Source organism: Lissotriton helveticus, chromosome 11 (genome assembly GCF_964261635.1).
Source record: "Lissotriton helveticus chromosome 11, aLisHel1.1, whole genome shotgun sequence".
Taxonomy (NCBI): Eukaryota; Metazoa; Chordata; class Amphibia; order Caudata; family Salamandridae; genus Lissotriton; species Lissotriton helveticus.
In genome coordinates this window covers 15649255-15672931 of record NC_136072.1, presented here as the reverse complement: position 1 = coordinate 15672931, position 23677 = coordinate 15649255, and the positions used below count along the sequence as shown (strand labels likewise).

Here is a 23677-nt window from a genome sequence, read left to right as displayed (position 1 = left end):
CTGCAAATCAGCAGCCATAGATTTGTACAGGTCCTGGTCTCACTCCATCGAGTCCACGCTAAAGTATGGGACATACACATCTGGTCTCTGTAGGTGAACTCTTGAATCATATGGCATGAGGAAGCTCAAATGATGAATGGGGCGTCACAGGACAGCTACTGATGGGTATCCTACAATACCAATAGGCATCTAGAGATAGCATTCTCCTCACATAGAACACCACACATTGTTTGGAAGGTTTTCGTCATTTTTTAGTACAAAGTTGTCTTTACCTTAGACCCTTGGACACTCTTTTTTGCTTAGGATTTTGGTTTTGGGGGACGGTGTCCACGTGGTCGTTAAATATGCCCTCGGACCCTCAATAAGTAGTTTGTGTTGATGCAATGGCATCAGGGCCGCGAGTCAATGACTGTGAAAGGGTGGGTGGGTGTCGGCGTGTTTATGCAGGACCGGGAGAACCAGTGAGTAAGAGTATGCTTGTATATGAGTAACAGTGAATGGGAGTGAGTTTGAGTAAGAGTGAGAGAGTGTCAGTGAGAGAGTAAAAGTGTTTGTTTGCAAATGTTCTGATTGTGGTCTGCCATTGGCCATGGTATTGTCAATCTAATTCTGGGCTAATGATGTGGCACCCAAGGTAACCGGCTGTCGTGGGCCTATCAGAGTTCCTTCTTGGCATAAGGAAGGGCGCCCATGGCCGAATGCAGGTCCTGGCATACGAGAAGTAATTCTTGGCATGGGGTGCCTGTGGGAATCTAATGGCAGTGGCATGATGTTGGAAATTCCTTCATTGGGGGCACCTGTGGCTAACTGCTAGTATTGATTTGACTCCGACGGGCAGCTATGACACAGGATTGGAGGAGCCGACCGTGATGAAATTCTGGCTCTCAAACACTGAATGGGCGTTTTGACGTACAGGCCACCCGTGGTTTACGGACAGTGGTAAGGCAAGCGTCTGGTATTGGAACATTATGACTAGTTCTGGGGATAAAGGGGTGTCTACAACAAAATGCAGGCACTGGCACAATGAAGGTGATTCTTAACATATCAGGACCTCTAAAGGCAAGTTTTGAAAAAAATGAAGTGAACTGTTCTCAAGTATTCTGCCTCACCACTTTCAAAAGTCTGCAGCCGCCACTGATGCACACATATGTACAAGAAACTGAAATATTGTTTAGGGGGGGTGATTACCCACCTTGAGGAATAGTCCCATCCTAGCCATGGTGAACCCTCAAAGTTACTAAATTAACCAGAACTCAACCACCTGGTAGCTATGGCACAGAGAAGAGACGCTTTACATAGTGCAAGGCCTAAAGTATTCATCCAGTACAAAAACGCAAACAACATAAAAATGCCAATTAATACAAGTCTTGAAACAAATAAGAAAAATAGAGTGAAAAAGAATAAACAAAATGACACTAAAATGGCAAAATGAAAAAAAACAGAAATGTGAGTTTTTAAAGATTTAAGTTAAATTAGCGCTCAAAAGCACAATGCATCAATGATATCTGAGGTCACGGTACAATTTGAGGCTGACTGCAATGGAGCGCAGGTCGGATACTAAACCAGGTGTGTCCTGGTCATGGATTTTACCTTCTGACTTGGACTTCTTTGTCCCAACCATCTACAGGAGTACACGTGCAAGGCCCAATGAACTTCAGGGGAGGCATGACAGACTCAGAGGGTGTCAGGTAGAGTCCAACAGCAGTGTCCAGTGGAAGCCTATTTGCCACTGGTTAGCTGGGAACTTCCAGGACAAGGCCTAATTCAGCCTCTCTTATCCACATAGGAGGTCAGTCAATTGACCCTTAGAGTCCACTTCTTGTCCCGGGTACAAGAAGAAACAGTTCCAATGTTTCAGACTACTCTCAGGTCACAGACATCAAGTCTAGACCTCGTCTGGTTTTCTGCAGGTACAGCAAGTGTTCAGAGGTGTGTGGTTAGTGGTGCCACATTTATGCCTTGGAGCAGTTAGAGAGTAAGTCACTCCTGGGTACTACGTAACCAATGAGGTAAACGTTTGCGGGGCCAACCTTTTCAAATGTGCCTCAAGTGTTACCTGTGGCTCAACAGACTGGTAATGCAGAGTTTAAATGCTTTTCTGTAAGGGGGGCCCACTGCCCTTACACTACATATTCTGTGGAGGTCAGAGAAGTCACCTCTGCACGTTCAGGTCTGCCTGTTATGTGCTCCTGGGAGGCATTTCACACCTATTTCACACCTATCCAAGGCTGAGAGCTGGCAGAGGCGTATGCTAATTAGCCTTCTGACAGTTCAGGCAGGTAAAGTGTGTATTTCTAAAAGTTACTTTTCCCTAATATTTATTACAAATCCAACTTTTGTATTGAATCAGATTTTTAATAAGTGGTTTAATTATTTATCTAGCTAGTCGATTCCCGAGATACAGTATAAGTATTTTAATCTCTACTCTGGCTTTCTACATAGGACAACTAGGCCTGCCACAGTGACAATAGATGTTTATACCTTGTCACTGTAGGGACATGGTAACATTATTTTTTTTCCGTTTTACTTACCATACACCCTTGTGGGCTATAAGGCCTCCATAGGGGTGACTTACTAATATTTAAAAGGGAGGGTTTTTACCTGTCAAAAGTGGGTTAAAATGTCCTACTGCAGGTTTACACTGCATCAGTCAGGCTGCACTGGGTAGGCCAGAAGCCATATTTGCACTGGTGAGAGACTGAGTGAATGGATGGGTGAATCATTAGACACATGTTTGGATGAATGTGTGAGTGAGAGCAGCAGGAGCTGGAGGAAAAGCAGCTTACACAGGCATTCCCCCACACACTCACTCGTCTTACCCATGCATCCCTCCATGTGCTCACTCTTCTGTAAGCCATTCACTCATCTCTCATTCATTCGTTTACCCTCGCACTTTCACTCACCTATTCATTCTCTCAACCACCCATTCATTTGCTGTTTCTCGCATTCAACCACCCACCAATCCACTGAAGCCCAAATGCTAAGTTGCCAAGAAGCACTTTCACTTCCCAGAGCAGCGAGAGCTGTTGGCTTTGCCAGTGCTTGCTCCGCCCTGCCTTTGACCCCAGGCTGGCCCACGCAGGGACGGGCTCCCTGCAGGTTCCTGACGTCCCTGATTCAAGGTGCCATGAAGCAGCTGCCGACACTTTACAACCCCTGGATAATGGCTGACACATTACAGGGCGGGGCTGGGGGGGGGGGGGGGAGGCCTCCACCCAGCTGTGCTAGGGTAGAAAGGAGGCGCCCAGGCCTCTCACTCGTCCTCCCTCTCCCCAGGGTGATGCTTCTGCCAGCATGACAGCTGAGTGACAGGCAGCGCTCACTCCTGCAGCATGGGGCTCCCGGCGCTGCTGCTGGCTCTCCTCAGCCCTCTGATCCTCGGCTCTGACGGGTAAGTCACCCCCTGACGCCTTGTGTGACCTCAGGCAGAATCCATGCACCAGGGCAGAAGCAGGGGACACGCATCATGCACTATTATTCCGTTTTTAGAGCAATTTATTGAGTAAATGTAGAGCAAAAGGATTATGAAGGATTTTCTAAACATGCAGAACAATTTTAATGCTTATAAACCGACCAGGAGGGGCAATTGTGTCAAATAGCAAACAGGGGGAGTGGAGTGGGGGTCGGTTTGCTCCCTGTCTTACTCTATTGCCAATCTCTGATTTGGAGCAAATACTGTTCCCTTCATTGCTTACAGCACAAGAACAAACGACGGTGCAGGCAGGTTGCCCTGTTTTTACCCCTGGCGTTTATAGCTGGTTGTGAGATGATAAGTCCCCTGTAAGAAGAAAATGTGGGCACTTTTGTGTTGTGATACTTTGAAATAGATCAGTTGTGACATCACAGGTATCCTGTAACTACAGATGACATCACTGCTGTGATGTGACACTTTGTGACAGATCAATCAATAAAAATTGGGATGCGTAAAGCGCTGCTATCACCCAATAGGGTGTCTAGGCACTTTCAAGGAGGCTCATTCGAACAGCCAGGTCTTGAGGGACATTCGGAATTCCGGAAGTGAGGTGATGGTCATGAGGTGCGTGGGGAGGCTGTTAGTTGTGATATCACAAGCATCTATGTGGAGAAGTGTGGCTCACTGGTTAGAGGAGGCAGACTATGAAGCAGAGGTCAGACCCTGGACCAGGGTTCAATTCCCGACGCGGCAGGGTCTTGAGCCCAAATATCCACGGACCTGATAATTCTCGCCTCGGAACCTATTCTAATCATGGGGTCCTACGCTGCAACTCTGGGCAATAGTTGCTTAATCTCCACTACGGCGGCCCACCCGCTGCGGGATGTCTGACTTTCACCCTGGGGATACCCAGTAGGGGTTATCTCACAGGGAAAAGCCAGGACGGGTTCCCAAAGCAAGCGCCTTGATGCCTTCGGGTGATACGTGCGCTATTAATCGCAATACATTTACATTTGCACAAAACAAAGTGCAGGGTAGATTGTTTTGACACATTATTACATGGGCAGGGCGGAAGGGAGTCATGACAACCACTTTGATTGGGAAAGTCTACCAAAAAGTGCAACGTGCTTAAGTGGAACCTGGTGAGATAAAATCGATCCATATTTTTGCTCCCGATACTGAGGTTGTTCTTATAGAGAAGGTTTAGGTCACTTATAGACACTTTGATATTTGTGTTGCGGTCTTACATTTTATAAGAGGAGCCCTCATATCAAGAAAACAAGACGGATAACTGAGTGCATCAATTCATAGCACACGCTAAAGCGCTTTTTCTTCCTTCCTTTTGCATGCACACTTTATCTTTCTCACAGGAGGGACATGAATTATGTTGAGGCTGTGGCAGATTTGCCAAGAAAAGTACATTTGAATGATTCTATTGAGTTGCTATTTGCTTCTTATCTTATTTGTTTTTATTCCCCATGGTTTTATAGAATTTAGTAACCTTTTAATGATCTTGAGCATTTTACCTAAATTATGTAATTTTCCTCCATATTGAAAGGACTGTCATTTATGTGCTTTAATGATTTGCTTAACAAATCGATTAAAGTTAATGATTGATTGATACTGCTCTAGAATGGCATTTTGTAACAAGTCAGTTCTGACATCACAAGTCGCTTGTAGTAAAAATGCAAGTCCTGCTCTGGTGGAAGAGTTTACAACAGGTCAGCCGTGACACCACTGGATTCAAGCAAGCCCGGCTGATGACGGCTGATAGCCAGAAATCGGTCCTTGGATGCTTGTTTCCAGTTCTGGGAGGACCTGGTCTGGCTGTTCGGGCTGGACTGTTCCCATGAGGCACAGGGTCAAGGCTGATTTGCATTTGGGCATGTCTGAACTGGGGTGGTGTGGTGAGCAAAAAAACGATGGATTTAGGCCCAGATCTCTGTACTGGGGTGAATGTATGACATTGTTCTGCATTCTGTCCATCAACTGTTGTTTTTGCATGTAACATCAGATGTCACCTGTAACTTTATAGCAGATCCATTGTGACACTAGAAAGTGGCTTCCCTGTGACAGTGCGAGTCCAAACTCTCTAAGAAAAGCGCTCAAACTATTTAAAGACGTGTTTAACGTTTCAGATGCTATCTTTTCACTTTCTGTCAGAAAACAATCAAGTGTGTCTGATAAGGTGGGGTCCATTAGGGACTCCTGGACTGTGATACCAAAGGAGGGATTTCAAAACCGGCCTGCATTTGCACCAGTATTTTACTTGTGATTTCACCATTGCTGCTGTGTATAAGATAAGAAGGGGAGAAATGTATGTTGTCCATATGTCAGATATTATGCGAGAAATGAGGCTATGTTTATGGAAAACACAACGCGTTCATTGGCCATTGCATAAGTGACGAAAATTGTGTAAAATTATTTTCGCACTTTTTTTTTTTAAAGCAATGTTCATTGGTGGACTTTGATTTCCTTGTTTTAATCACTGGTGCACATGTAAAATTATCTAGAAACAATATATATATATATATATTTCAGAACAAATCAGTATCCCTTCCGATGTTGAAAAGAGGAAGGCATGCAGGTCTCCAGTTACAGAAGGGTTTATTACAGACCCCCTACCCCTCCAACAGACGCGTTTCGCCTCACGGCTTCGTCAAAAAGTGATAATAAATAAATTATATATATATATATATATATATATATACATATATATATATGCAAAAAAGAAGGAGAGAACTCTGGGTAGTTCTCAAGTTTAGGTGGAAAGCAGCTCCTGTTAGAGCACCCTCAACACCAGCAACATTCTAGATCTACTCACCTCAAGTGTCTTTTATGCGTCACTCTATGCCTGAAAGGGTTTTGTTTTGAGATATACATATATATAAAGTGTTCCTCAATCTGTCTCTGCATGTTTGCTTGAGGTAAGAATAGTTGTGTTAAGGGATGCAGAAAAGTAAGTTTGCTCCATTTCATACATTGTGAAAACAGTGCAAATAGTGCACAAGAGTATTCCCTGCATTTGCACCAGTGTCAAGTATCGGCAGGTCAAAGGGTATCCATCAGAAAGTTACCAAATTTTTGAAACCACAGAACTGATCTGAAGATGGATTGACTTCCATGGACCTGCCTGGGATATTAGAACAGTTTCACGGTGGAGATTCCACATTTAGGGGCTCATTAGGATCGCGGACGGACTTGAGTCCGTCCGCGACCCCAGAGTAGGAGGGAACGTCCGCATGGGCAGCGGCGTTCCCTCCGTGAAGATTAGGATGGGACCGCCAGGGTGGCGGTCACATCCTCTATCTGTAACATTGCGGCAGGTGCAGCTTCAAGCTGCACCCGCCGCAATGTTAAAAATGCATACATTGCATTTGTATGCTGAAAGCGGCAGGCACCGCGCGGTGCCTGCCGCTTTCTGCATACAAATGCAGGGGGGTACCATGGGTAACCGCCATGTGCACCCCCCATCCTCCCTTCACCCAGGGGGCCCGCAACGGGCCCCCGAAGTCAAAATCCGTATGCTTTTCCACGGCGGAAAAGCCACCGTGGAAAAGCATCTCTTTTACACTATCCTAATAGGGCTGGCGGTGTCTTATAAACACCGCCAGCCATGTTGCAGCTTTTCCGCCGCGGTTGTAAGTCAACCGCGGCGGAAAAGCGGCGGACTGAAACCAGGACCCACCAGCCATCCTAAGTGGGTCTTTGGTGGGTCCGCAGAGGATTTTCCGCATCCTCCATGCCGGCGGTGGCTTCCGCCGGCCCCGAGGATGCGGGAAATCCTCCATCCTAATGAGCCCCCTAATCTGCACATCTGGACACAGAAGTTGTCTCTGATAATGTCTTGAGTAAAGTCGCAGCCAAGAAACAGTGTCTCCTCGAAGGCGCCTCTTATATCTCATTCTCAAAAATCAAAGGGGGTGGGGAGACGCTAGAAGGCGTTCCACGCAGCCTCCCTTGCACTGCAATACAAAATCATGGAGAGTGGAAGAGAACGAGCTCGACTTGAGCATCGCCAACTGGGTTTCTCGTAGGACTCTCAACAGTGATGTCCAGTCAGTGGTAAGTTCTTCACCGACGTACCTATGACTGAACGTGACATCGTTGGGTCTATCCTCCACCAGGAGGAGAGGTCTCTCATGCCTGAGACATTTGTGGGATCCTTTCTGTATAAACGTACTTAAATCTGCCTCCTATCCGCAAACCCTTGTCGAATTTATTTAGGGATTACTAGAGATAGTGGCAAGGTTAAGAGAGGTACATGATTTGTTTTGGGAGAATTTACAGTATCCCGCGCATAAATATCAAAAAAGAACATCTGGTCGACATGTTTCAGCTATACTTGCACCCTTGGGGTCGTTGGCTTTCGTCAGGACCAAGGGTAGGATTTCGGATCCCTCTCTTAGATCACATGGTATTTTTTCCCTGACAAGCAAGGGAACAGAGCACCAAGTAGGCAGCGGCAGGGATGGACCTTTGATGAATGTGTGACTACAAGGCCGGCTCCCCCTGTGCTTCCTTGAGAACTGACGCCCTGTTCATGTGGGGAAAATCCTCTTAATTAAACCAGTGGCAAGTCTCAGACTTGTTCATAACAGATTATTCAATGTGCTGTATGCTAATTGCACACTTTTAATGCACTCACGTCTCTGGGGGAAGTAAGATCTTTACATCCCATCCTGATGAATGCCCAGGACTTATTTAGGCCACTAGGAAGGGCTGAAACATGTTGGTGCCTAGTTTAGGGTTATTGGACCATTGGATCCTAGAATTAACTCCCACTCCATTAATAAAGGATACTTTAGGAGTGGGTGAGGTTTTTTTATCTTTTAAGTTACGCCCTCATGCACCTTTTCATAAGTGCCCCCTGAAATATGGTAGAGCCCACCCTGACCTCTAGGAGTTGGGGTGAGCCCAATGATGAAGCATGACACTAGTATTAGAGTGAGTGGGGGCATATTACTAAGCCCCTATTGCCACCACAACGTCACTTTTTGTGACGTTGTGGTGGGGATAATGTCAGCTCCCAATAACCAAGGCAGCGTTAAACCACATAACGAGGCTGCCTTGCTAATAGGGCCCCTAAAATTAGCGTGAAAGGCGGGTGCCGTGGGTGTTGCAGTGGGCGTTCCACCGAAACACCCATTCACTTCGACGCTGCCACCTGTTATCAAGAGCGGTGATAATAGGAGGCAGCGCCAAGCTTAAGACCAGGAAAATCCCATTCTTAAGGTGGCGAAACGAGGAGAAATGCTTCATTTCTCCTTGTTTTTGCTGTTTGCATGTGTGCTGCCTTGTTCACACCTCTTGAAATGACTGCAGATCATACTGACCTCAGCAGCTAGACTCTTCCTCGACCTCACCAGATGAACCCACAACTCATCTCACCTGAGGAAACTCCACTGACCCCCTTCCACAATTACAAGATTCTGACTCACACCTACAAAAGCCCTGCACAACCAAGGACCAGCCTACATCAACCACCACCTGAAATTCCACCAACCCTACAGACCACTGTGCTCCTTCTCAGTCCCTCGCTAACACCCTCCTCATCCGCTGATGCAACAGTGGGAGACTTTCCTTCTCCTACCTCACTGCAACGTTCTGGAACAGCTTCCACTTCAATCTCCGGACCTCAACCCCCCTCCAGGAATCCAGAAGGAGACTCAAGACCTGGTTGTTCAACTGATCCCTCCCAAGCAGCGTGGCTGTCGGCTCCTGGATACCCTCACTGGTGAATAGCTGTGCTCTAGAAATCCTGATCGATTAATTCATAGCTTCGCTGGAGAGTTTGTATAGTTGTCTGCCTAGAAAATAGATTACAATGGGCAGAGGATAGCTAGTTTTGCCTTCTCTTAGATCTTCCCTGCTGTAAGAAAACTCCAAACAAAATACAGGTTCCTAGAAATGGCGAATTCCTTCGCCCGCAAAAGCAACTTGAGACAAGAAGGATCATTCTGCTCTTGTTGACGTCGGTGAAGACTTGACATTGAACCAGGAAGTTCCTGCCACGGGCAGATGCTGAAATCAATACTTAAGTTCATGGGTTTATCGACCTGCACTGATTTGTGGCAATAAATGATCAACAGGGCATTGAAGATTGGTTATCTGTGGCAGTGTCATAAATGTAAATAAAACCGAGTCATTCATGGTTGGCACGGGATCCGGGCTGAAGATATGGGAGTGTCTGTTATGATGCCGGGCTCCTGGTCGGCTCTCGTCGCCACATATGGTTACAGAAAGAGGACAGTCCGGCAGCTACGGAAGGAGCAAGGCTTGCTTCCATGGTGTCTGTTGACTGCGCTCTCGTTTCCACGAAACATCAGCGTAGGGCTGGCCAACCAGATATTAAAGTCAATGTTGTGCAAGCGAGCCTCTGAAGAGATGTCCTTGGCATGGGGTGAAGGCGCTCAGTAAAGTCGCCTCGATGTGGTTATACAGATACGATGTGACACAACCACAAAAGGCGCACGTTGATCGCAGGGTAGTCATTGGGGGCACAGACTGCGTCATGAATGTCTACCACCATCACCACATTGACTTTACAATGGCAGAATTATCCAGAACTCGTCTTGTACAACATTTAGGTACTGAATCTGATGCGGGTTGGAAAGCTTCCCGACCGAATCAGTTTGGAAATGGTTTCTGACCCACTAGGATCGGAAGAGTCCGACTGACGGAGTACGATGAATCCGAATGCTTTCAGATATGATTTAGTTGGACTCCCATTGACTTCAATGGGAGCATATGTTCCTAACTGCATCATAATTGGGCCCTGGGTCGGGAAAACACGTTCCCGATCCGATTTGGAAGGAGCAAATGCCGTTAGGAGGCCTTCCTAACCGCATCAGAATCAGGCCCTAGGTGGGAATGCTTTCCTAACCGCATCAGAACCAGGCCCTATATGGTTACTTGAAAGAATAATTTCTGCAGCTTGCTTAAGGGAAATCATTGTGTACACAGCTGGACCTAGACAAGGGTGATTGATGTTGGGTGTAACCTACTGGTATTTCCCAATGGAAGCGTCACTAAGGAAGGACACCCACAGGTCAGCTTCACAAACAAAGAGGGCGTTCCCCTACTAAGGGGACATTCACCACAGCAGTAAATACCAGGGAGACGGTGTGGTATTGTCATGTCGTGTCTGGAATCGGGAACTTTCCAGGGTTCCAGATTCCAGAAGAGACAGTTTAGACCCAGGCACGTTTGATACACCTTGTCTCTATATCTTCTGTGAATAAATATACTTTATTTAAATATATCAATTGTCAAAGCGACATCATTTCACTGGCGACGTCTGGAGAAAGAACTTATCGAGCCTGGAGTCCCTACCTGCAACCTGGTGAAGGCGCTGCTCAGGGAGGATCACGTGTAATCTTCCGTTGTCATGAGGGAAGGCTGTTCCATGCCACGGACGGGAGCGGAGTGAAGACGGTGAAAATCCCGACGTTTGAAGCCCATCTGTGAGTAAAGTGGACAATTTCATTCAATTTGAGCACTTTTGAGGCCATCAGCGCGAGAAAACGCGAGAAGGCGCATGAGAGCGCGAGAAGGTGACAGCACATCTTCAGCGCGAGTGACTGGCAGAACGAGAGCTAGTGCGCATGCGTGTGACGTTTTAACGCGTCATCACGCATCTCGACGCGCGGCGGCCATCTTTTGGGCCAATTTCAATCACACATCACTGAAAATGCGGGATACTGAACGAACATAACGGAAATAGTCATAAAAACCCTGAAAAAGACTACAAAAACATTCAACAGAAAATCTAGACAATTTTAGGAGACAATAACGGAGAAATACAGGAAGTAAAGTAGAAAAAAAAAAAAAAAATTTTTTAGCAAGAATACTTCACCTGTAGCTATCTTAAGAGTATAATTATAAAATGGAAGGTTTCACTGCTCCTCCACCTTTTCTACCAAATCCCGGTGAACCCATTTTGGAATGGAAAAGATGGAAAGAAGGTTTTTGTGCATACATTGAGGCCATTGGAGGTGAGGACTACACCGATAAAAGAAAATTGGCTATTTTAAAGCACTGTTTAGGCGCTGAAGGAAGGCATGTCCTAAGTCATTTACCAGTTGACACACGCGATGTGACATCTTCTGAGCAAGCCATAGATGTTTTTGAGGAAGCGATTGCACAGTTGGACAAACAATATATTAAGAAAGTTAATGTGGTGGTATCGCGACATAAGTTCTTAAGTAGGGGTCAACTACCAGGTGAATCAATTGACTCGTTTATAAATGGCTTAAGAATTTTAGCGTCCAAGTGCAATTATTCGACCTTTCATGATCAAATGTTGCGTGATCAAATGGTTCATAAAGTTGCGAATATCAAACTTCAAGCGAAACTTTTGGACACGGAGGATTTGACTTTGGACAAAGCATTAGACATTGCACATCGTTTCGAAAGCATGAATCTGGGTGTAAAAGAACTTAAAAAAAAAAAATCTGCTGAAGTGAATATTGTTAAAAAATCCAACCTTGAAGAAAGAAATTCGTATAAAAGCAAGAATCAACCATTCCAAGAGAGGAGGGAATATGCATGTTTCAAATGTGGGAATCCTGACCATCTAGCGAATGATAGAAAATGTCCAACCATTAATTCCAAGGTTTACGTAGCAAAGGATGGTTCATGTTTATTGGGGTGGCCTCAACAAAGGGACTTAATGATAAAATTAGATCCCAACCATCCAGATCAGGTACTTGGGTATTCAGATCTAGTCATGAATGTGGAAGCTGATCTTAGTCATGAATGTGAAAAAAAATTTCCCTCTGTGTTTACCACTTCTGCTTTAGGTCTCTTGAAAAATTTTGAGCATAAAATAATTCTCAGAGATGATGCTATACCAAGAGTTCATAAAGTAAGGAACGAACCTTTACATTTAAGAGATTCAGTAAAGGCTGAACTCAAGAGATTATGTGAATTAGATGTTATCGAAGAAATAGAATCTTCGGTTTGGTTGTCCCCGGTCGTTGTGGCTCACAAGCCCAACGGCAAAGTAAGACTTTGTGTAGATTTGAGGGATTTAAATGAGAACGTATGGGTAGATAGGCATCCTTTGCCCAATATAAATGAAATGTTTACAAAATTGAAAGGGGCATCCGTTTTTTCCACTCTAGATTTATCCAATGCTTACCATCAAATTGCATTACACAAAGACAGTAGACATTTAACATCTTTCATCACGTCAGAAGGTGCGTTCAGGTACAAGAGAATGCCCTTTGGCCTAATATCGGCATCTTCTGTGTTTCAAAGAGTGATGCACACTCTTTTTAAAGATTTTAATAACGTCTTATACTTTCAAGACGACATTTTGATATTTGCATCTAATTCATCTGAACATTCTGAAATACTATATGACGTGCTATGTGTGCTACGAGATAGTGGTCTAACTCTAACAAAGGAAAAGTGTAAATTTGGTGTATCCTCTGTTGATTACTTGGGACATACCATCAATAAAGATGGCATTTCTCCAAAATTAAATTTGATCAAAGCCATTGAATCAGCTCCCAACCCTGAGGATAAAGACCAGCTCAGGTCATTCTTGGGGCTTGCCGAGTATTATTCGAAATTTATTCCCCTGTTTTCTGATAAAACTGTACATATGAGAAACTTAATGAAGAAAAATGTTCATTTCCTTTGGGATGAAAATTGTAAAAAAGAATTTGTTTTATTGAAACAATGTATAGCTTCTGCACCTGCTTTAGCAACTTTTAACACTGCTCATAGTTCTGTCATCGTTACCGATGCCAGCAATGTAGGAATTGGTGCAGTATTAATGCAACGCCAGAAAGGACAAATGGTAACGATTGGGTTTGCTTCAAGGCCTTTGAGAGATGCAGAATGTAAATACTCCTCATTGGAAAAAGAAGCCCTAGCTTGCTGGTGGGGTATAGAATATTTCCGCAAGTATGTATATGGTACTGTTTTTAAACTTTGGTCTGACCATCGTCCACTGGTGGATTTATTTACAACCAAAGGTTGTGGAAAAGCGACTTCAAGGATAGCCAGATGGCAATACAAGCTTCACGATTTTCACTTTAAAGTTGAATATATTCCTGGTGTTAGAAATGTGTTAGCTGACTGTTTGTCCAGATTACCGGTACCTGATGACAATGTAGTTGAGGTGGACAATGATGAGGACAATGTAGTGTCAATTTGTGAAATTTCTAAAGGTTGTATCCGTGAGGACACGTGGAAATTGGCATGTACTAATGACTCTATTTTGAATGAGATTTGTGGTTTTGTGAAAACTCAATGGCCACGCAAAGACTTGTTAACTGATAGTGTTCGAACTTTCTATCATGTAGCCCAAGAGTTATCGGTAGTTGAAGGGATATTGTTCAGAGGCTTCCAATTAGTAGTGCCTGTTGAATTACAGTCCAAGATTTTGGAGATGGCTCATGAAGGTCACCCTGGAATGACATCCATGAAAAGAAGAATTAGAAGCGAATTTTGGTGGCCAGGGATGGATAAGTGCATAGAAAGGTATGTCAGGGAGTGTATGGATTGTTGTTTGAGTGACAAATCTCAGAAACATGTTGCGTATGAACATCTCCCTGTTTCTAGACCTTCACGGGTTTGGGAGAGTGTATCTTTAGACATTGCAGGGCCCATGTCATTCAATAAAAGTATGATGTATGCCATAATTTTGGTTGACCAATTGTCCCAATGGCCGGAGGTAAAGATGGTCTCTAACATCACATCAGGGGTTGTGATCAAGTTTTTAAATGAAGTATTTGAAAGAGAAAGTTTCCCTGAATCAATTACAACTGATAATGGGGTACAGTTTGTTTCTCTGGAAATGAAGGAATTTTTAGCGTGTCATGGTATTAGACACAAACGTGTTTCAGTCTATTATCCTAATAGTAATGGCATAGTAGAGAGATGGATCAGGGTGTTTAAAGAAGGTCTCCAATTAGCGTTACGAAGTGGTGGTGATTGTAAGCAAACCATAAGTGAAATTTTATGGTGTTATAGAAATACACCTAGAAGCATGGGTGATCTCTCTCCTTTTGAAAAAATGAGATGGAGGAGATGTGTCTCCAACATGAGCCAACCATGGATGAGATTACTTGACTCGGAAAAAGTTATAGGTAGTGATTCTAATGATGGCAATTCTTCCCTGTTTAATGTCAATGATTGGGTTCGAGTCAAAAAGGGAAGATTGGTCAGGTCAGGAGAGTCACGTTATTCAGATCCCTTGATGGTCAAACGTGTTGGTCGGCAAGTTCTAGAACTTTCTGATGGTAATGTGTGGAGCATGTCCAAGGTAGTAAAAATCCCGATGTGGTTGTGGCCTAAGAATACTGTTCCACAGTCTAGTATTCCATCCAACTCTAAGTCCTCCAACAGTGCCAGTAATTGGAGAAAGTTCTCTGGTTCAACGTCACTTCACAATGTTCCTGAAAGTAAGATTGCCACTTGTCCTGCCTCTAGTACTGTTCAACGTTCACAGAGGAAATGTCTCACTCCAATGCGGTTTAATGATTATCATCTTTATAGATAACCTGATTTATTTTATTTACAGGGTTTCATCTCATAATTGTAGTTGTTGTTTTCTTTATCTGAATCGATATGTAAATTGTTTATCAATTGCTGTGTTTTCATAATTCTGTTAAGTTACTATCTTATTTTTCTTTACAAAGGGGAATGTGTGGTATTGTCATGTCGTGTCTGGAATCGGGAACTCTCCAGGGTTCCAGATTCCAGAAGAGACAGTTTAGACCCAGGCTCGTTTGATACACCTTGTCTCTATATCTTCTGTGAATAAATATACTTTATTTAAATATATCAATTGTCAAAGCGACATCATTTCAGACGGCTTTACCACTCTCCTTGATGGTCCCAGGGATGGGGGTCTTTGTATGAGGTGGTGTAGGTGTGTTATTGTTGTGACACACAAACAATTCACGTTCAGCTTCAATGGCTGGTGTTAAACCATCATGAAAATAGAACACACCTCGTGAAGCACTTGTACAAGGCTACGCGGATACTTGAAAAATCTTTCCAAACAATCATTGTCCAAAACAATTACACCCAAAATGTATTGTATCAAGAATAACATGGCACCTCTAAAATCACATGATCTGGATCGTCCTCGTGCAAACACTTTGATGTTGTCCTTCTTTCTTTCCACTTTCTTTCCCTCTGTACTGCTGCGGCACCGTCTGAGTTAGTGAGGTCAATGGATAAAACCACAGCTGAGGACCTCAGGGAAGAGGACAGTTCTTTAGTGTTTGGACAACTCCTTTTCACTTGAGCTCGCACATTTTGAGGTTGAAAGTCCATTCTTTTAGTTTGGGTATACGCACTTAGGTCCTCCTTCATGAGGTCCTTTGTGGCACTTTTGCGCCGCCGGAACATCTCTTTTTCTGACTTGGTGCAATGTGCCACAACATATTCACAAGGCCACGTAAAGCCACTTTATGTGGCTTTTCATAGCCTTGTAAATATGTGCCTCTTTCACGCAGAACACTACGTGAGAGGGGGGTTCCATGGGTGTTTCTGTGGGTGTTCCCGCGCGACACCCAAGTAATCTTAAGCACTCCCAGATTTTCGGGAAAGTGTAAACCAGAAAATGTGTCAGAATCTAACACCACCACAGGGGTTGTGTTAGGGGGTCACAGCAAGGATAAATGTTTTCATTTCTCCTTGATTTTTCCTTTACTAAGTGTGCTGCTTTCTGCAGCACACATTGAAAGAGGAAATCGTCTGAATTGATTGATTTTGTGCAGGAAGGTGTCTCTTGCACAAAATCAATCAGCCCTGGAACACAGGAACACTTGCACCCCGGAGCAAGGATGCCTGCATTAGCACGTGGAAGCCCACTGTGCACCAGCTCAGGGGAAAGGGCAGAAATGCGCCATATCTTATAGATACTGCGCATTGCTGCCCTTTTATTTTGATGCAGTGCAGCACAGCAAGATTCCTTGTGGCACTGCCCTGTGCCAAAACCTCATAAATGAGGCCCTTTGTGTTGGGACGGGCACGCTTAGAGACTCATTTATGATGCCCCTTGCAGCACTTTTGAGCTGCCAGGATGTCTGTCTTTTTACGTTCTGTTGGGCAATGTGCCACGGCATATTTACAAGGCCACGTAAAGCCACTTTATGTGGCTTTTCATGGCCTTGCATATATGTGCCTCTTTCACCCAGAATGCTGCGTGAAAGGGGCGTTCCATGGGTGTTTATCTGGGCGTTCCCACTCAACACCCATGGAATCTGAAGCATTCCCAGATTTACAAGAAATCGTAAACGTGAGAATGCGTCAGAATTTAACAACTCCCTGGGGTGGCGTTAGGGAGGCCTGACAATGAGGAATATATTCATTTCTCCTCGTTTTTTCCTTTATTATGTGTGCTGTATTCTGCAGCACTCATAAAAAGAGGAAATTGCCTGAATTTATGGGTTTTGTGCAGGAAGGTGTCCCTTCCTGCACAAAATTAATCAGCTTCGCAATGCAAGCACTCTTGCACCATGGTGCAAGGGTGCTTGTGTCGGTGCATGTAGCCCATTGTGCCCAGCATAGGGGAAAAGGGCAGGGATGCACCGTATCTTATAGACACTGGGGCAGATTTATGTTAACTGGCACATCCCCAGGGATGCGCCAGTTAATGTGCGCCACAGTGCGCCACAGCTCCGCCACCCATGGTGCGCCGCATTTACAATGCGGCACACCATGGGGCAAAAACGGCACAGATGCGTGACGCATCTGTGCCGTAAAGGCGGCGCATTGCTGGAGTTGCGTCGCAAGCGCGACGCAGCTCCAGCAAGGCTCGGGGGTGCCCTATCTGACCAATGCTGCATCAAGACCTACGCCTGCTTCAAGCAGGCGCAGGCTTTTGACGCAGCATTGGCCTGAAAGTGACTGAGTGAAATCCTATAGATTTCACTCAGCCACTTTTGTGAGGCGCACCTGCCCCGGAAGGCCCACCCTGCGCCGGAACGCCCACAAGCAGCGCAGGGCTTTACAACGTGACGCATCTGCCTAGATGCGTCACGTTGTAAATCGTTCGTAGGGATGCGCCACGTTTACGCCGGTGTTGGAACAGTGGACGGAAAGATTGGCATAAGGGAGGGCACCCAAGACAAAAGGCAAACCCTAAGATACTGGAAGCAAATACTTGACATACGGGGACACCTATGGCAAAATACCAGTGCTGCAAACCAGATGAATTTATTTGCCTCAGAGAGGGTAGCTAAGACACATTTGTGCAGAAACATAGGATTGGAAGATGATACCATGATGAAATTCTGGATCTCGAATACTGGAGGGAAGTTTTGACGTACAGGCCAACCGTTGTCCATGGGCAGAGTTAATGGCAAGCGTCTGGTACTGGAATATCGTATGTAATTCTGGGGATAAAGGGGTCTGCACAACAAAATGTTGCCACTGGCACAATGAAGGTAATTCTTAACATATGAGGAACTCTAAAGGCAAATTTCGAAAAAATAGAGTGAACTCTTCTCAAGTATTCTGCCTCACCACTTTCAAACCTCACCAGCCGCCACTGATGCACATGTAAGGTGTACGAAACTGGAATATTGTTTGGGATGGGGGATTACCCACCTTGAGGAATAATCACACCCTAGCCATGGTGAACTCTCATAGTTAATAAATCAAGCTGACTCAACCACCTGGTAGCTATGGCACGGAGAAGACAAGCTTAACATAGGGCAAGGTTTAAAGTATTTATTCAGGACAAAAAAGCAAATAACGTAAAAATGCCAAATAATAAAAGTCACAAAATAAATAAGAAAAATAGAGTTAAAATGAATAAACAAAATGATACTTAAATGGCAAAATGAAAAAAACGGAAATGTGAGTTTTTAAAGATTTAAGTTAAATTAGCGTCAAAAAGCACAATGCATCAATGACAGTCTGAGGTCACGGTACACCGGGACCTAGGTACAATTTGGGTCTGACTGCGATGGAGCGCAGGTCGGATACACCAACCAGGTGTGACCTGGTCATGGATTTTACCTTCTCACTTGGACTTCTTTGTCCCAGCCATGTACAGCAGTACACGTGCAAGGCACCCTAAACGTCAGGGGAGGCATTACAGACTCACACAGTGTCAGGTAGAGTCCAACAGCAGGGTCCAGTGGAAGCCTAGCTGCCACTGGTTGGATGGGAACTTCCAGGAAATGGCCAATTACAGCCTCTCCAAGCCACATAGGGGGTCAGCCAATTGACCCTTGGAGTCCACTTTTTGTCATGTGCACAAGAAGAAACAGTTCCAATGTTTCAGACTACTCTCAAGTCACAGACATCAAGTTTAGACCTCTTCTGGTTTGCTGCAGGTACAGAAAGTGTTCAGAGGTGTGTGGTTAGTGGTGCCACATTTGTGCCTTGGAGCAGTTAGAGAGTAAGTCACTCCGGGGTACTACGTAACCAATGAGATAAACGTTTGTGTGGCCAACCTTTTCAAATGTGCCTCAAGTGTTACCTGTGGCTCAACAGACTCGTAATGCAGGGTTTGATGCTTTTCTGTAAAGGGAGGCCCACAGCCCTTACACTCCATATTCTGTGGAGGTCAGAGAAGTCACCTCTGCACGTTCAGGTCTGCCTATCATGTGCTCCTTGGAGACACTTCACACCTATTTCACACCTATCCAAGGCCGAGTGCTGGCAGAGGCCAATGCTAATTTGCCTTCTGACAGTTCAGGCAGGTAAAGTGTATCTTTCTAAAAGTTACTTTCCCCTAATATTTATTGCAAATCCAACTTCTGCATTGAATCAGATTTTTAATAAGTAATTTAATGATTTATCTAGGTAGTCCGGTTCCTGAGATACAGTAATAGTATTTTAATCTCTACTCTGGCTTTCTACATAGGACAACTAGGCCTGCCACAGTGAGAATAGATTTTTAGACCTTGACACTGTAGGGACATGATAACATTATTAGTTTTGTTTTAATTACCATACACCTGGCCTTGTTGGCTATATTCCCTCCATAGGGGTGACTTATTAATATTTAAAAGCGAGGTTTTTATCTGTCAAAAGTGGGTTCAAATGTCCTACTGCAGGTTTACATTGCAGCAGTCAGGCTGCACTGGGTAGGCCTGAAGCCATATTTGCATTGGTGAGAGGCTGAGTGAATGTATGGATGTATGAAGGTATGGATGAATCACTAGATATATGTTTGGATGAATGTGTGAGTGAGCTCAGCAGCAGCTGGAGGAAATAGCAGCTTACACATGCATCCCTCCATGTTCTCACCCTTCATCCACCCATGCATCCATCCATGCTCTCCCTCCTCTGCCTTTCTTCTAAGCATCGATGTGCACAATCACTAAATCATTCAATCTGGCACACCTATGTATGCAGTTCTTCCTCCATCCATTGAAACATTCATGGAGTAGTCCACCTCTAGAAACAACCAATTCATTCATTCATTTACCCTCGCACTTTCACTCACCTATTCATTCTCTCAACCACCCATTCATTTGCTGTTTCTCGCATTCAACCACTCACCAATCCACTCGAGCTCACAAACTTGCCAAGAAGCACTTTCACTTTCCAGAGCAGCGAGAGCTGTTGGCTTTGCCAGTGCTTGCTCCGCCCTGCCTTTGACCCCAGGCTGGCCCACGCAGGGACGGGCTCCCTGCAGGTTCCTGACGTCCCTGATTCAAGGTGCCATGAAGCAGCTGCCGACACTTTACAACCCCTGGATAATGGCTGACACATTACAGGGCGGGGCTGGGGGGAGGCCTCACCCAGCTGTGCTAGGCTAGAAAGGAGGCGCCCAGGCCTCTCACTCGTCCTCCCTCTCCCCAGGGTGATGCTTCTGCCAGCATGACACCTGAGTGACAGGCAGCGCTCACTCCTGCAGCATGGGGCTCCCGGCGCTGCTGCTGGCTCTCCTGAGCTCTCTGATCCTCGGCTCTGACGGGTAAGTCACCCACTGACGCCTCGTGTGACCTCAGGCAGAATCCCTGCACTAGGGCAGACACCTGAGTGACAGGCAGCGCTCACTCCTGCAGCATGGGGCTCCCGGCGCTGCTGCTGGCTCTCCTCAGCCCTCTGATCCTCGGCTCTGACGGGTAAGTCACCCCCTGACGCCTTGTGTGACCTCAGGCAGAATCCATGCACCAGGGTAGAAGCAGGGGACACGCATCATGCACTATTATTCCGTTTTTAGAGCAATTTATTGAGTAAATGTAGAGCAAAAGGATTATGAAGGATTTTCTAAACATGCAGAACAATTTTAATGCTTATAAACCGACCAGGAGGGGCAATTGTGTCAAATAGCAAACAGGGGGAGTGGAGTGGGGGTCGGTTTGCTCCCTGTCTTACTCTATTGCCAATCTCTGATTTGGAGCAAATACTGTTCCCTTCATTGCTTACAGCACAAGAACAAACGACGGTGCAGGCAGGTTGCCCTGTTTTTACCCCTGGCGTTTATAGCTGGTTGTGAGATGATAAGTCCCCTGTAAGAAGAAAATGTGGGCACTTTTGTGTTGTGATACTTTGAAATAGATCAGTTGTGACATCACAGGTATCCTGTAACTACAGATGACATCACTGCTGTGATGTGACACTTTGTGACAGATCAATCAATAAAAATTGGGATGCGTAAAGCGCTGCTATCACCCAATAGGGTGTCTAGGCACTTTCAAGGAGGCTCATTCGAACAGCCAGGTCTTGAGGGACATTCGGAATTCCGGAAGTGAGGTGATGGTCATGAGGTGCGTGGGGAGGCTGTTAGTTGTGATATCACAAGCATCTATGTGGAGAAGTGTGGCTCACTGGTTAGAGGAGGCAGACTATGAAGCAGAGGTCAGACCCTGGACCAGGGTTCAATTCCCGACGCGGCAGGGTCTTGAGCCCAAATATCCACGGACCTGATAATTCTCGCCTCGGAACCTATTCTAATCATGGGGTCCTACGCTGCAACTCTGGGCAATAGTTGCTTAATCTCCACTACGGCGGCCCACCCGCTGCGGGATGTCTGACTTTCACCCTGGGGATACCCAGTAGGGGTTATCTCACAGGGAAAAGCCAGGACGGGTTCCCAAAGCAAGCGCCTTGATGCCTTCGGGTGATACGTGCGCTATTAATCGCAATACATTTACATTTGCACAAAACAAAGTGCAGGGTAGATTGTTTTGACACATTATTACATGGGCAGGGCGGAAGGGAGTCATGACAACCACTTTGATTGGGAAAGTCTACCAAAAAGTGCAACGTGCTTAAGTGGAACCTGGTGAGATAAAATCGATCCATATTTTTGCTCCCGATACTGAGGTTGTTCTTATAGAGAAGGTTTAGGTCACTTATAGACACTTTGATATTTGTGTTGCGGTCTTACATTTTATAAGAGGAGCCCTCATATCAAGAAAACAAGACGGATAACTGAGTGCATCAATTCATAGCACACGCTAAAGCGCTTTTTCTTCCTTCCTTTTGCATGCACACTTTATCTTTCTCACAGGAGGGACATGAATTATGTTGAGGCTGTGGCAGATTTGCCAAGAAAAGTACATTTGAATGATTCTATTGAGTTGCTATTTGCTTCTTATCTTATTTGTTTTTATTCCCCATGGTTTTATAGAATTTAGTAACCTTTTAATGATCTTGAGCATTTTACCTAAATTATGTAATTTTCCTCCATATTGAAAGGACTGTCATTTATGTGCTTTAATGATTTGCTTAACAAATCGATTAAAGTTAATGATTGATTGATACTGCTCTAGAATGGCATTTTGTAACAAGTCAGTTCTGACATCACAAGTCGCTTGTAGTAAAAATGCAAGTCCTGCTCTGGTGGAAGAGTTTACAACAGGTCAGCCGTGACACCACTGGATTCAAGCAAGCCCGGCTGATGACGGCTGATAGCCAGAAATCGGTCCTTGGATGCTTGTTTCCAGTTCTGGGAGGACCTGGTCTGGCTGTTCGGGCTGGACTGTTCCCATGAGGCACAGGGTCAAGGCTGATTTGCATTTGGGCATGTCTGAACTGGGGTGGTGTGGTGAGCAAAAAAACGATGGATTTAGGCCCAGATCTCTGTACTGGGGTGAATGTATGACATTGTTCTGCATTCTGTCCATCAACTGTTGTTTTTGCATGTAACATCAGATGTCACCTGTAACTTTATAGCAGATCCATTGTGACACTAGAAAGTGGCTTCCCTGTGACAGTGCGAGTCCAAACTCTCTAAGAAAAGCGCTCAAACTATTTAAAGACGTGTTTAACGTTTCAGATGCTATCTTTTCACTTTCTGTCAGAAAACAATCAAGTGTGTCTGATAAGGTGGGGTCCATTAGGGACTCCTGGACTGTGATACCAAAGGAGGGATTTCAAAACCGGCCTGCATTTGCACCAGTATTTTACTTGTGATTTCACCATTGCTGCTGTGTATAAGATAAGAAGGGGAGAAATGTATGTTGTCCATATGTCAGATATTATGCGAGAAATGAGGCTATGTTTATGGAAAACACAACGCGTTCATTGGCCATTGCATAAGTGACGAAAATTGTGTAAAATTATTTTCGCACTTTTTTTTTTTAAAGCAATGTTCATTGGTGGACTTTGATTTCCTTGTTTTAATCACTGGTGCACATGTAAAATTATCTAGAAACAATATATATATATATATATATATATATATATATATATTTCAGAACAAATCAGTATCCCTTCCGATGTTGAAAAGAGGAAGGCATGCAGGTCTCCAGTTACAGAAGGGTTTATTACAGACCCCCTACCCCTCCAACAGACGCGTTTCGCCTCACGGCTTCGTCAAAAAGTGATAATAAATAAATTATATATATATATATATATATATATATACATATATATATATGCAAAAAAGAAGGAGAGAACTCTGGGTAGTTCTCAAGTTTAGGTGGAAAGCAGCTCCTGTTAGAGCACCCTCAACACCAGCAACATTCTAGATCTACTCACCTCAAGTGTCTTTTATGCGTTACTCTATGCCTGAAAGGGTTTTGTTTTGAGATATACATATATATAAAGTGTTCCTCAATCTGTCTCTGCATGTTTGCTTGAGGTAAGAATAGTTGTGTTAAGGGATGCAGAAAAGTAAGTTTGCTCCATTTCATACATTGTGAAAACAGTGCAAATAGTGCACAAGAGTATTCCCTGCATTTGCACCAGTGTCAAGTATCGGCAGGTCAAAGGGTATCCATCAGAAAGTTACCAAATTTTTGAAACCACAGAACTGATCTGAAGATGGATTGACTTCCATGGACCTGCCTGGGATATTAGAACAGTTTCACGGTGGAGATTCCA

The 23677-nt window shown here is 44.7% G+C and overlaps 1 protein-coding gene across 1 annotated transcript in view; it reads left to right on the top strand.

Moving 5' to 3' along the window:
- Positions 1 to 20134: 20134 nt before the first annotated feature.
- Positions 20135 to 23677, top strand: part of LOC144791347 (uncharacterized) — a 363412-nt gene continuing 359869 nt past the window's right edge. Inside the window, exon 1 of the mRNA XM_078666025.1 lies at positions 20135 to 20318. Coding sequence (XP_078522151.1) covers positions 20260 to 20318 — 59 coding nt within the window. The 5' untranslated portion in view covers positions 20135 to 20259. The remainder of the gene's footprint in view (positions 20319 to 23677) is intronic.